This window comes from Ceratotherium simum, chromosome 24 (assembly GCF_057802395.1).
Source record: "Ceratotherium simum simum isolate JZ-2026a chromosome 24, ASM5780239v1, whole genome shotgun sequence".
Taxonomy (NCBI): domain Eukaryota; kingdom Metazoa; phylum Chordata; class Mammalia; order Perissodactyla; family Rhinocerotidae; genus Ceratotherium; species Ceratotherium simum.
In genome coordinates, this window is record NC_141923.1 from 44919194 (window position 1) to 44934542 (window position 15349).

A 15349-nucleotide genomic window follows, 5' to 3' on the forward strand; every position below is an offset into this window, starting at 1 on the left:
ACTGTAAGCTCTTGGAAGACAGGGTTCCTTCACATTTCAGATGATTTTGATGATAGTTTGCCCTCGAATTCATTGTAATCTCTTCTGAACTATGTCATTTTTATGTTTGATACTCTCCTGTTAGTTAAAAAAAGTACAAATTTGATCTTTTTGCAATTAAGGAGTAAGTCAATGTACCATAATGGAATATAATTTAAGATGGCCAATCTAGAGCTTGGCATCTTATGATCACACACACACACACACACAAATGATGGAGGAATTAACTAACAAGCCTATCTTTCCCATAGGACTCAAAAGGGACTTCAGAATCCTCTCATTCTCCAAAAAACTTTTGAACTCTTAGAGAAAAAAAATTCCCATGTTTTATAAAGGCTCTCATGGTTCACAGTAAAAGAACTGAAAATATCTTCTCTCTCAACATGCCTAGATTACCTTGACAGTAATCAGAATAGATAAACAGTATCTAAACCAAAGTTAAAAAGAAATACAGCATCCGTCTAAAAATTACAACAAAAAGTGACTTCACTTTGATCAAAATAGGTTACCTTTGATCTTTCTTTTGCAGTTGCTGCCTCCTCAAAATGTACAGTAAGAGCCATAAGCAGCCCCACAAACAGATTGTTTAAACTAAAAACCTCTGCTGCAATGGACCACTGCCATGTTAGACGAGAAAATGAAAACACCCCCGCAGCAAGGATTCCTCCAGCATATGAGCCAGAAAGCCTGCAAATACAGATAACATGAAATCTTCTTTCCCAACATAAAGAACTGACTTTATTTTCCTTTTTATAAACTGTAGCAGCAGAAATTATGACAGTCACCCAGCACTATCCCAACACATTATACATCACTTAATGTAAAGTTAATACATCACTTCATGTAAAATTTCTTTCAACCAATTTTAATTAGGAAGCCTATATATTAACCTATTAACAAACAAATGAACAACCCTGCTTGGAATCCTATGGACTGAAGGAGGTTTAGTTTTTAGATCTAACCTCCAGGATTCAAGCCAATTCAGAAAGCCCGAAGAGATAGCAGCTAGAGAGATAAACCTGTGTCATTTTTCTTGCAGTATCTATGAAGAAGAATGATGGTCTGGTGAAGACTGAAATATGTTTAATTGTAAAATTAATGAAATGTCAAAATATCTATTCAAGAACATTCATTCTCACTTCTTGTGGAAGTTTGGATCTAGGTACTTTCTACAATTATCTCCCAACATATGGCAAAGCATGTCTTGGTCACAATATGTAGTGATGTTAAGATCTTGTAAGCTCTTAGTTTCTGATGACTTCTTCTTTACACAAAGTTGAAGTTAAAAATGGTATATTTTTTAAACAGACAGATGAGAATGTGCATTTTAATAACACAAAAAGAATCAAATGCTATATGTACTTGCAAACGAATTTCTCACACCCAAACGCCAACAAGAGCCATACATTTCACATCAATCAGGAATCTGGATCTCAGTTCAGAGACATGATTTGAGACTGGTAATGTGGTTGAATATACTAGAGCATATCAAACCAAAACAACTTCGTGTTTCACTATAAATCTACAACTATGAAAATTAAAGCTATTATTGAATATCTATTTCTAACAAGTGTTATGAAATTCAGCAAGCATTACTGTGTCTAATAATTATGATATTATATTGCCCCATGTCATTACTTTTTAACTATATTGTTTTGTTTAAAAAGTTATGGAGTAATTCTATGGCTTTTAATCAACCACTACAGAAAAGAAAGTTAAAATAAAAATTTCAGTATCACCAAATCTGTTTTTCTTTGAGTTTCTCTTTGTAACTTATTTCTGTTTTCTTTCCCTTATTAAAATCATCAGTTTCCTACTTCTTTCAGTCCCCCATTCTCCCAGCTATCCTGATTCAAAACACTAAAATCATTTCTTCCTTCCAAAGCACTTTCCAAATTCTTTTCGATTTGTATTTCTACTGCCTTAGACTCAATTATTTTAATAGTTTCCTAACTTGTCTTCTGTTTTCCAGTCTATTCTGCAACATAGCATCAGAATAAACTTTCTAAAACATAATCCTTATGACTACTTAGCCCCAAACTTAAGGACTCTTCCTTGCCTGTAGGATAAATTCTAAATGAGTCAGCCTGGAATCCAGGCTCCCAATAAACTGGACCCCACCTAGCCACTAATTACCAACATTATTTCCATCTACTAGTCAGGCCACTCAAAACTCCTTAATAAGCATGCCTATTCCTAGTGCCACAGCTTTGCTCTTGCTCTACCCCTGAATTGAATGTCCCCTTTGCTCCTTTCCATATATTCAAAGTCTACTCTTTTCTCAAATTTCTCTTCAATTCCCAGGTCTCTAACCCATCTCTGAACATCTATAGCATTTAATTGTCTGTAACAATTATTTTGACATTGTTTTTGAAATGTGACCTGGAGTTAAACTTCATTTATATTGGAAGCATCTAGCCCCAAGCACAGACAGGAAACTTAGCGAATGAGAAAATGAATTAATCTTAAAGTATTAGTAACATTTTTAACAGAACTTCTAAATTTCATCTGTCAATATTACTGAGGAAAGTCAGCATAAGATACAAGATTCCTTCTTCTACTTAAAACATAAATTATCATCCTTGGAGAAAGGGCTGACTTGAGGGCTGGGGTAGCTCAAGTACAAAATGAACCTGAAACATCTTATGCCAGAAAGTAAGGAAGTGCTCAAACAGCGACGTGACAACAGGACTCAGGAGTCAGCTGAAAGGGGCTCTCCCGGGCCAAACTGGGGACAATTTGACGATCAAAATACTTATAGTAATAGATTGTAACCCAATAAATAAACAAGAATCTATGAATCCATAATGATATACATAAACGGAGGAGAAGGGAAAGTCCACAGAAAGTCAAGTAGTAACTAATAACTGTAGAAGAAGTGATGGCATTAGAAATCACCATTTGGCAACCATCATAATAACTGATGGACACCAAACTAGTGGGAAAAGTTTTACAGTAACAGAAATATGTACATAGTCTAAAGGTACCTCCCTATAAATAGATTAACTGGAAAGGGAAAAATGGAACCTTACAGGGCAAACCTGACACACACAATCTTAACCATGTGATCAAAGTTAACAGCCCAGTAATGGGACAAAAACATCATATGCTTCCTGATCTATTCCAATGAAAAGAATACAGCATCATTTCTATGTGTTCCTGCCAAAAATGTATTACCTGAATCTAAGCACAAGGAAACAGACAAACTCAAATTGAAGGACATTCTACCAAATAACTGGACTGGATGTATCAAAAAATGTCAAGGTCTTGAAACACAAAAAAAACCTCATGAAGAACTGCTCCAGATTAAAGTGACTAAAGGGACACGAAATAGAATTCAAGGCATGATCTGGGATTTCCTTCTGCTATAAAGTGCATTATTGGGACAACTGGCAAAACTGAATCAAGTCTGAAGATCAGATAACAATGTTGTATCAATGACGATTTCCTGATTTTGAGAACTGCACTGTGGATATGTAAGTAAATGTTCTTGTTTTAAAGAAACATACCCGGAAGCTGTTAAAGGTAAAAGGGTATCATGAGTGCAGCTTACTTTTAAATGGTTAAAAACAGAATGAAACACACACATACACACAGGGTCAAGAATAAGCAAATGTGGTGAAATATTAACATTTGAGGAAGCTGGGTGAAGGGTATATAGAGTGAGCTCTTGCCACTTTGCTATAAATCTGAAATTATGTCAAAATAAAAAGTTAACAAAATAAATCAACAAATTCCTGAGATGATAATTTGCTAACATTTATCGAGTTTTGCCTGCCATGCATCAGATATTGTTCTAAGTGCTTTCCTTATGTTAATTCATTTACTTTTCATAATAACCCTATGAGTGGATGCTATTTATCTCCTTTTTTCAAATGAAGAAACTGAGGCCCAAAGAGGTCAAGTAATTTTTCCAAGGTCCTAGGGCAATTAAGTGGCTGAACCAGGATTCAAACTGTTAGTCTAGCTATTTAGTGCCATTACATTATGGGGCAAATGATGGTTATTTTAGTTTTAATGTCAAATAATTTATTCTAGATTAATGATATATTGTACTTTTATTTGGTTAAATATGTACCTCCTGGAGTGAAGAACAGACTAAAATAAAAGTTTTGTCAATTATTAGAATTGCGTTTATTTTTATTTTATCAAAACAACACACTACCAGCCTGAACTGTATTCAACACTTCTCAAGACTGGTTTTAACCTTTCATTCTTTTTGGCAACTGGTCAAAGTTTAAAACCACCAGACAGTCAATTAAATAGAACTGAGAAGAAAGTCCTGATATGTAGAATTCTCAGGAAGAAAACTCAAGACTCACTAATCTACAATGATTTTTAACACACTATTATGCTCCAGAAGACATCCTAAAGTGTTTGAATTGTTGACATTAATTATTGAAATCATGAACTATGTTAACTGCATTTTCAAACATTTCATAAGGCTTTAAAAATTGAAGAGAGAAAGGTAAAGTTATCAACTTCAGTGATAAAATCTATCCAGTCACCTTAGACTATTACAGATAGTTACATACATTAGCATTTTATTGAAGACTAATCCCACATCAGCAAGGTCAATAATCTGAATTTTCTCCACCCCCACCCCTACCCCTGCCAAGGTCAGAATGGTTTTGCAATGAATAATCCATACTCTTTCACGTGATTCTCCTTGGTATCAGGAAATAATTTGTGAGACTGCTGAGTAAGGTTATAAAAGAGAAAGTAACTAACTGATTATAAAACCAGTCATGGAAATCAAACCTATAATCTTGATCTTTTTAGCATCTCAAATGAGCTTGCTTAGAAATCAGACTAAGTATAGGAATTTGGGTTGCAGTCCTAATATAAAATTGAACAAAAAGACTAGTGGATCTTTTGTTTTGTTTTTTGTTTTGCTACTCAGCATCTAAAATCCCTTTCTATGCTTGAGGGATACCCAGCTTATGAGGCACAGCCTCTTCCTATTATACATGCTGAAAACACAAGATACTTTCCAGTCTCCCTTGCAGGTACAGCATAGGTGTATGGCCTGGGCTCTGCCTGTCAGAAGCACTCGCTGCATTTTTTGAATTGGAAATTCCTGAGGCAAAGAGGCAGGGATGGGGACAAAATCCATTCAGACACGGCTGGTGGCGTTAATGTGCCATCTCCATAGACAACGATGGCAGCACTTTCAGGGGCAATGTTCAGAATCCAGGTCAGTGTTGGAGGTGGAAGCTGGGGTGTCCGGTGCCCAGAGGTGGCAGCAGCGGTCGTTTCACTAGAACATACCTGCCTAGGACTCTGGACGTTTTAGACTCAGAGCCTGGTAACCCAGCCCCACCAGAAATTCTGTGAGATCTCCAACTTCCTTCCTTTCCTTTTTTTTTTTTTTTTTTTTTACAATTCTAGACTTGATCTTTCCTTTTGTGAAAAAACAGCTTTATTGAGATATAATTCATATACCATACAATGCACCCATTTAAAGTGTACCATTAAAGGTTTTTGGTATATTTACAGATATGGGCAACCATCATCACAGTCAATTTTATAACATTATCATCACCTCAAAAAGAAATCCTATCCTCTTTAGCTATCACCTCCCTACTCCCATCCCTAATCCCATCCCAGCTTTAAACAATCACTAATCTACTTTCTGTCTGTATAGATTTCCCTCTTCTGGACTTTCATATAAATGGAATTACACAATATGTGGATTTTTGTGACTGGCTTCTTTCACTTAGCACAATGTTTTCTGGGTTCATCCAACTTATAGCATGTATCAGTATTTCATTCCTTTTTATGGATGAATTAATATTCCACTATATAGATACACCACATTTTGCTTATCCATTCTTCCACTGATGGATATTTGGGTTGTTTCCACCTTTTGGCTATTATGAATAAAGCTGCTATAAACATTCTTGAACAAGTTTTTGTGTGGACATATGTTTTCATTTCTCTTGGGTATATACCTAGAAGTGGAATTGCTGGGTCATATGGCAACTCTGTGTAATTGTTTGAGGAACTGATAGACTGTTTTCCAACGTGGCTGCACAATTTTACATTCCCACCAGCAGTGGATGAGGATGAGTGTTCTGATTTCTCCACAACCTAGTGATCACTTGTTATCTGACTTTTTGAGTCTAGCCATCCTAGTGGGTATAAAGTGGTATCTCATTGAGATTTTGATTTGCATTTCCCTAATGGCTAATGATGTCAAGCATCTCTTCAAGTGCTTTTGGCTATCTGTATATCTTCCTTGGAGAAATATCTATTCAGATCCTTTGCCCATTTTTAAATTGGGTTATTGGTCTTTTTATCATTGAGTTGTAGGGTTCCTCCCAAGTTCCTTCTAATACGTTTATTTTCTGCTGAACACAGCCAGAGTCAATTGCTTGCAACCAAGAATCCTGACTGAAACAATCTGCTTTCCCTCTTTATTATTTCTATTAAGTTTTCAAGAGAAACTCTGTGAGGAAATTCTGAAAATAAATGCTGAAGTTGTCATAGCTTTGTGGAAAATAGAAGAGAGAGCAGTATGCCTAAGAGCAGAAAGTTATGTGTGCATCTATACAGAGAATATATAGAATGTGAAACATTTTGGAGACCTCATCATTTTACTATTTATGTTTTTCATAAAATAATGCATATAGGCTAAGTCTGTATGAATTTCTTTGATTTCAACAGCCTTTTATAAATCAAACCGTGAATGTCCCTTACAATGCACATATTTTGACCCACTGCCTTTAAAAGTTTGCTTTATGCTAAGATTCAGAATTAATCAACATTTACCAACCATATAACATACAAACTAGTGGATTAAGAAAAGTAGATCTGAAACATCTGTTGTGGAAAGTCTGCAAGCTAAGGAGGGATACATAAGGATTTGTAGGAAGCAACAGATGCTCAGCTGAGGCTGAAGACTGCAGAGACGGTGGGTATGGAGCAGCAGCATCACTCTGCACGGCTGTGGAAAGGTCTGCAGCAGCCTGAGTCAAGCGTGGAGAGGGTGGATGGAGCCAGGGTTAGGTGCTTTACTAGGTAGGTAGGAGAGAAGTACAAGAGGGAAAGGGAGTTAAAGTAATGATACATTGGATAGGGAAGGAAGTAAAGACAGCAGGGGGCTGATGGAGGAGATAAAAAGGATGAGCAAAGGGTTCTAGGTCTCATTTAAATGAAAGACAAGTGTATGGGCATCAAGGAAATGAGTGAACTGAAAGCTAAAGTCATGCCAGGGTGTGGAGAGTGGGTTGGAGAAAGGGACATCAAATCAATAAAGGATAGAATAGGCCCATTAAGCCACACTGTACTCTACTGTTGAAACCAGCCCATGATGGAAAAGAGTTTAATAAAGCTATTCTCCAAATCACAGGATTTTCATTAAAACTAAGTATCTGTTCAGGTCTTTTGCCCATTTTTAATTGGGTTGTTAGTTTTTTTGCTGTTCAGATGTATGAGTTCTCTATATATTTTGGAGATTAACCCCTTAGCAGATATACAGTTTGCAAATATCTTCTCCCAATTGTTAGGTTGTCTTTTCATTTCGTTGATGGTTTCCTTTGCTGTGCAGAAGACCTGAACAGACGTTTCTCCAAAGAAGATATACAGATGGCCAAGAGGCACACGAAAAGATGTTCCACATCATTAACTAGCAGGGAAATACATATCAAAACTACAATGAGATATCACCTCACACTCGTCAGAATGGCTATAATTAACAACACAGGAAACAACAAGTGTTGGAGAGGATGTGGAGAGAAGAGAACTCTCATACACTGCTGGTGGGAGTGCAAACTGGTACAGCCACTATGGAAAACAGTATGGAGATTTCTCAAAATATTAAGGATAGAACTACCATATGATCCAGCTATTCCACTGCTGGGTATTTATCCAAAGAACATGAAAACACCAATGCGTAAAGATACATGCACCCCTGTGTTCACTGCAGCATTATTCACAATAGCCAAGACTTGGAAGCAACCTAAGTGCCCATCAAGGGACAAATGGATAAAGAAGATGTGGCATATATACACCATGGATTACTACCCAGCCATAAGAAACGATGAAATCCAGCCATTTGTGACAACACGGATGGACACTGAGGGTATTATGCAAAGTGAAATAAGTCAGAGGGAGAAGGTCAAATACTGTATGATCTCACTCATAAGTAGAAGATAACAACAACAACAAACAAACACATAGAGACAGAGACTGGATTGGTGGTTACCAGAGGGGAAGGGGGGAGGGAGGAGGGCGAAAGGGATGATTAGGCACATGTGTGTGGTGATGGACTGTAATTAGTCTTTTGGTGGTGAACATGATATAATCTATGCAGAAACAGAAGTATAATGATGTACACCGGAAATTTATACAATGTTATAAACCAATGTTGCCACAATAAAAATAAATAAATAAAAAATAAAATAAATAAAATGTGTACGCGTAGGTAAAGAGTCCAAATAAGACCAAAAAACAAAAACAAAAAAACTAAGTATCTGTCCTGAAAGACAAGCAGTACATCATAGATTAATAAGTGCAGGGTGAATGCAATGTAGGAAGACAGGTGTGCGGCCCTGTGCCACATCACACACATGCTAACTGGGAGATGTGATATCCCACATCAGGACACAGCAAGCTGAGTCTCTGACTTGTTGACAAGTCAAAGGATGATGTCAGCAATGGTAAGGATGAGGACTTTCTGAAGACTTTGGAGAAGGTCTTCAACTCATTCCCTGACGCTATACGTAGGCAGTCTCATCAAATTGTTCAAGGCATATTACGTTATCTGAGCATGCTTCATTTCATCTTATCGAGGCAGAGATAAATGACTAAAGAGCAAGCTGACGTCAAGGATGATTTCATGAAGACAAGTTGCAGGGTCATGGCCAGGCTCAGTATTGCCTCACACTGTCCACATCTGCAGCCTCTACCCTCCGTTCTCTCCCTAGCACTCCACTGAATTAGCACCCAGTGACCATCTACCTGTCAAATACGACAGGCTTTTGGGACCTCTCTGCCACGTTATCATTCTACTGAGTTGACATCTGGGACCCCAGATCCCTCTGGTTTTCCTTCTGTGGCTCTGGATCTTCTTCCTGTGTTTTCTCCGAATAGCTCCTCTTCTTCCATTAACTCCTTTAAAGCCAGTGTTTCCCAGGATTTCATTCTCGGGCATTTGTTCTCACTCTACATACTCTGCCTGGGTGGCTTTTATCCACTCTCTTGATTTCAACTGCCAACTACAAACTGAAAAACCAAATCTGTCTCCAGCACTGCCTCTCCCTTATTTCAGACTTACACGTCTCCACCTGACTGTTGTACACCTCACCACAAAGCCACCCCAACTCTGGATGTCCCACAGAACCTCACTGTCAAAATTAATTTCTCATCCTCTCCTCTAAAATGATTCCTTCTCCTGTGTTCTCCATCTTAGTGATTTTCCTTATCTACCTAGCTTGAGTTAGGGACCTAGGAGTCATCACCAAAGCTCCTCCCCCTTTTGAACATATCACATCTTGCCAATTTTACTTCATAAACATTTTAAAAATTCATCCTCTTCTCTCCACCCATACTGCCACTGCCTCGTCTCAGCTATTACCATCGCCTCAGCCTGACACCGAAGCAACAGCTTTGTGTGCTGTCTGACTCCAGTCCTAGGCCCACCACTGCCATCAGAGTGAGGGGTCTAAAACATCCCATGTTGCACTTTTCTGCCTCCAACCCTTTAATGACTCCTCTTTGATTATGAAGCATATTACAAGCTCCTCCTCATGATAGACGAGTCCTTTTATGATCTGGTCTTAGCTTACTTGTAGCTTCATTTTTGTACATAACCCATCTCAAACATGGTGTTCCAGCAACACTAAAAGACTTGTAAGCTCCTGTACTTACAAGCTGTTTCTCCTCCACCTCTGGGTTTCTTTGCACATGAAGCTCCCTGTATCTGGAGCACTGTTTTGTGTTCACTTGGCCAACTGTCACTTATTGTCTACAACTCAGAATAGGCATCACCTTTCCAGGAAGTTTTCCCTAAGTACTTTCGCAAGACTAGGGTGGTTGCCCCTTCTTCAGATTCTCATTAAATTAAAGGTATTAAATGGGTACTGAGTAGACAGTTTTTTCTATATTTCTAAAAAAATATGATCCTGAAGAATAGAAAATTTTAACTGTAAACTCATCAAAGCATAGTAAGGAAACCAGATTTGAGGAACTTAAAATTCTCTAAATAATGTATTACAAAAAAATAGAATTATTTTTGGACTATTGATACCACTGGATTGCCACGCCAGCATATTAGTGCATTTTTAAAATTAAAAGTATATCTCAGTTTATATATACATATACATATGTGTACGTGTATGTGTGTCCCTAGAAAAGCTATTTGATTTTTTTAAAAACTAAATGTTCCCACCTATATATATCTATTTTTATTTCAGACAAAATTCATCTGTAGTTTTTAACGCTCTCCAAATAGCAATGGTTTCTAATTACCTCACCCTAAGTCCAACCATTTCCAAATAATGCTTTATAAAATTACTTATGCTATTATTTAGAAACTAATCTTTTTTCGAAAATTGAAAGAAAAGATGTCTTGGTATTGGGGTAAATTTTGTTTCTTTTAAGAACCATGTCCTTTATCACTGCTGTCCTTTAATGTTATAAAAGTGGTGTCTTAGTAACAAATGAAATTAAGGGAAAAATTAAAGATTCATTTTGATTGTATTACATTGATTCTTTTTTAAATAAAGTGATATCCATATGGGTATATCTTATAGAAACTAAGCAACAATCTCTTCATCATTCTGTACTTTAATTCAAGTGTTTAAATATTCTTTTGGCAAGAATATAGAAATAATAATTTACTTAAAAAGCATTTTTTTCATATTACTTGATTTATTTCTTGTCTATAACATAAATATTTCAAAGGGAATAATAAAATATAGAAGCTTCACAGTTACTCATATTGCCTTTTGCATACTGATGTGTAAAAGAACGTTTTTTGTATTTTCTCAAATTTTTGTGAAATTTCAAATAAAATACCTCAAAGTTTCCATCTTATGTCTTATTGAGCTAAATATCAATGAACTTTCCATATGAATAAGCCACTGCAAATTTGAGACAGAAAAAGACATTAAATGTGCAGAAGACTTAACTAAATGACGCTGCAAAGATTATATTGATGAGTATGTCTGAAGGTGAATCTAGTCTTAATTGCGTTAAGCAAACAAGGTGACTGAGCAAGCTCTTTTATTTTCTGTTTATCAGTTTTTTAAAAAAGTAATGAATCTACAGAATTCCTAGAGCCTCCAATTAACCCACTGTCTGTTTTGATTGCTGGGCCTTTGGTATCTTATAAGTTTGCCAATGACTAACCCTCTCAATGAAGGTGCCCCAGAGTGAGTGATTAGACAAATAATTGTAATCTAACTTTTTTTTTCCGTCTGAGAAAGATTTGCCCTGAGCTAATATCTGCTGCCAATCATCTTCTTTTTTTTGTATGTGGGCTGCCACCACAGCATGGCCATTCACAGAAGAATGGTGTAGGTCCGTGCCCAGGGAACCAAACCTGGCCACCATAGAGAAGCGTGCTGAACTTAACTACTAGGCCACCAGGGCTGGCCCAGTAATCTAGCTCTTTTTGGGAATAATTCTAATGAGAATACACATTCTACAAATTTTTTTTTCCCTAAAAAGGCTACAACATATATTTTAAATTTTCTTGGCAGAATTAGATTATATAGGTTGAGTGAAACACTACTCATAAATCTGACTGCCTAAATACTGTTAAATGAATTGATACCTCAAATTTCTGGTAAGTAATCTTTCTTGTAAAAATATACAGAAGGAATATTCAACATAACATTATTGTTTAAACATGAATTTTAAATGAAATTGTTGTTCTGAAACAACACAACAAGCTGTTTGGTATCATCCATAAAGTCTAATGTACAGATGGACTATAAATAGAAGTACCTCCCAAATAAGACAAAACAACTGTCAGCTACCCATAGACTAAGTCTGATTTTTTTTTCAAATAAAAATGACACAATCAAAAACACGATTGTGTTTTCACCTGGCAATTCAGGAGTCCTACTTTCAATTTTTGGGGTTTTTTTTGAATAAATATACTTAGTTATTATTTTTTAAAAAGCAACTAAGGAATTAATTTTATTTACACTTAACGTGCTAAAGTGGCATCTTAAAATTAGCTCATTAAAATTAAAAGACGTATATTTTTCTACTGAAATTGATGAAACTACTTCAACCAAACTAATAAACTGGAGAAAAAGAGAAATTCAAATGAGGTTGTGAATAAAATGAGAACTCTTATCACCAGAACTCTCTAATACAATTGGAAAATAGTCTAAAGTATTTTTTACTTTAACTTAAGAACACCTTATGATGAGTTAGATATAATATGAGAAAAAATGTTTTCCATTTGCATCTAATTTTCATAGAGCCTCAAAGGAGGTCAAAGAAGACATTTCTTCAAATGAAATATATATTTTTAGAATCTAACTTGACTATAGAAAGATAACATCTTACGAGGCTATATAAAGATCACGCACTTCAAACACAATAATAATTTTAATAACACAACCACTGTATTGTAAAAGATAGTCACATGCCAATACTAACAATCAAAATCAAGTTTTTACCCTCTTAGAGAGGTATGCTCAATTTTCAAGGTCTCACACTAACAGAGCAAGGCAATGATACAGATGATTCAAAATATCAATCTAAAAGTCATTGAAGTATGTTTTATTTTATATAAATAAATACATAATATGTTACATTCCAGTAAATAAATCTTCCTAATTGCTTTTTATTTGGGTTCACACTAAAATCATGTAGTTCACATTCCAGGAGAGCACAGTGGTTAGGCGATGAGGAAAGATAAACCAAGAGTGTGATAGATAGTATGAGAAGGGTGGTCAAGTGTCTAAAATCTCACCCAGATAATGCAAATGACAGCCATTCTCCACTAGGATGAGAGATATGTGATACCATTAAGAGCAGCCTAACTAATGCGAGGCTCAGAATTCCATGGTTAAATCTTAACTGCTTTCGGGCCAGCCCAGTGGCGCAAGCGGTTAAATGCACGCACTCCACTGCGGCAGCCCCGGCATTCGGCAGTTCGGATCCCAGGCACACACCAATGCACCACTTGTCAAGCTATGCTGTGGCAGCATCCCATATAAAGTGGAGGAAGATGGGCACAGATGTCAGCCCAGGGCCAGTCTTCCTCAGCAAAAAGAGGAGGATTGGCAGATGTTAGCTCAGGGCTGATCTTCCTCACACACACACAAAAAAACCTTAACTGCTTTCTTTTTGGTCCACAAATTTTATGAGCCCTAGATAAGATTCCTAAGACAAGTACTGATTGTGCAGTGGTTTTCTCACTGATGGAATACTATTCATCTGTTGACACAATGGATAAATCAGGAGGTTACAATGTACACCATTGACACAGGTTTGCTATTGATGATAAGGTATATTTTTCTTTCTACTACACAGTATTTGATTTTCATGTGCAGTCACATGTTTGTCTAACCCTCAATCAAAAGGCAAATAACAGAAACCTGAAATTCTTTCAGAACACACATTTGATGTGCCTCATAAAATTCATGAATGTATTTGTCTTCGATATTACTTGCATGCAAAGAACCCAACATGGAGGGTACACTACCCTCTGTCTACACTGAAAACTCCTACTTGAAGTAAGTAGAATTGTGTAGGAAGGCCCACGATGCAGCATCTGAACATTACTGTTAAATAAATTACTGTCAACTCATATTGATGACTAAAAAAATGCAACGGATTACAGGGAAGAAGTATGGTAAAGCAGGATACAACTAATAGCAAATCTACCACCCTCATCCTTCCAAATTCTTATCTTTCTGGGTCTTATTCATGAAAATTATATAAATGTTACCTTCTGGCTCATTCACATAATCAACATGCATATATTTATCTCTTCAGTGCACCTGGAGAATGGTCAAACTGGGAAGCTAAGCAACTACAAAGAAAAGTATACCACTGAACCTCTCTCTTTTGGTGGGAGTTCACTCAACCCTCTTTCAACAAATGCATATTGAGCATCTAATATGTGCCAGGTACTCTTAGGGCAAATTGCAGTCTGTGGCCATTTACACAGCAGTAGAATCTAAACTTTTTCTTATCATTTTCAAGTTTAGACCTAATGAATGTAAATCAGTAATTTAGAACATGGTATATTAAAATTATATCTCTGAAGCCACCGTCATACCTAAAAAAGTGTAAAACACTTACATCTTTAATAAATTTGCAAGTAAGCCCTTTTCCCCACATTTAATAAAAATTTACTTTCACTCCAGATAAAATCCTACCAAGGTTTGTTCTCTTTCATGCGATTCAATCAAAAAGAAAAAACTGTTCTACTCTGAATTTTTAGCTACATAAATATCAACTATCAGTACACTAAAAGGAAAAGTACAAAATATTATTCCTGATTTAAAACCACTAAATAAAATTGAGGAAAAAATTTAAAAGCCTTCAAAAAGGAAAAAAAGCACAACTGAAATGGAAGGAATAAGATTATGACTAGCTTCCATAAATAAAATGTAATCACACAATTTCCATTAGAAGTAAGATTTTTGCATTAACCAATAAATGAGAAGAGCTATTTAAGGTTTAGAACAATTCATTTTATTATATCCCATCAACTTATACCTGAATATCTAAAAGAAAAACAGAGTTGGGCTTTATAGGAATCACCATCATTTACTTTACATTTTACTAAATTTTCATGGTACATCAAATAACTTGCACAATGGGAGGCAATATCTTCTTAAGGCACAGCCTAGTTTAAAATAACTCCCAAATTATAGATTTTTATCAATTTTGTTTGAAATGTTTAAAAACACACAAGATCTCACGATTAGCTTGTTACTCAATCTTGACAGTGTATTTTGTATTCAGTAACAAAACCGAAATTCGTTAAAAGTATACTCCAGCATATTATTCTCAAAGGCACAGGCCAACGCATCACACTAGGTTCTTTTTAACTCAAAACTTAGAAGATGCTGCATAATTTTTTAAAAAGTATATGAAGTAAACCTAAAAGATCCAAATGACGAAAATTAACAGAATGAGGGTATTAAACTACTTTCATCAGCAACACTAACCAACTTAATAAACAATAGAGATTTAATATTAAGTAGTATTATTATGCAAAGTTATGAAATATATCTTAATATTTCAGTTCATTAAGACTGTTTTCTATTTTTGTAGTTTTGAAAAGCTGCAAATCTCTGTGCGTTATGATCTATAATTTTATTCGTAATTT

General features: G+C 35.9%; 1 protein-coding gene across 5 annotated transcripts in view; it reads right to left on the reverse strand.

Moving 5' to 3' along the window:
* Positions 1 to 15349, reverse strand: part of TMEM260 (transmembrane protein 260) — a 66793-nt gene that overhangs the window by 39152 nt on the left and 12292 nt on the right. For all 5 annotated transcript variants that reach the window (XR_015556184.1, XM_087448455.1, XM_087448457.1 and 2 more), the window contains exon 4: positions 549 to 726. Coding sequence is in view for 4 of the 5 variants with exons in the window: in XM_087448455.1 (XP_087304581.1) it covers positions 549 to 726 (178 nt within the window). In the remaining variant the exon portion in view is untranslated. The remainder of the gene's footprint in view (positions 1 to 548; positions 727 to 15349) is intronic.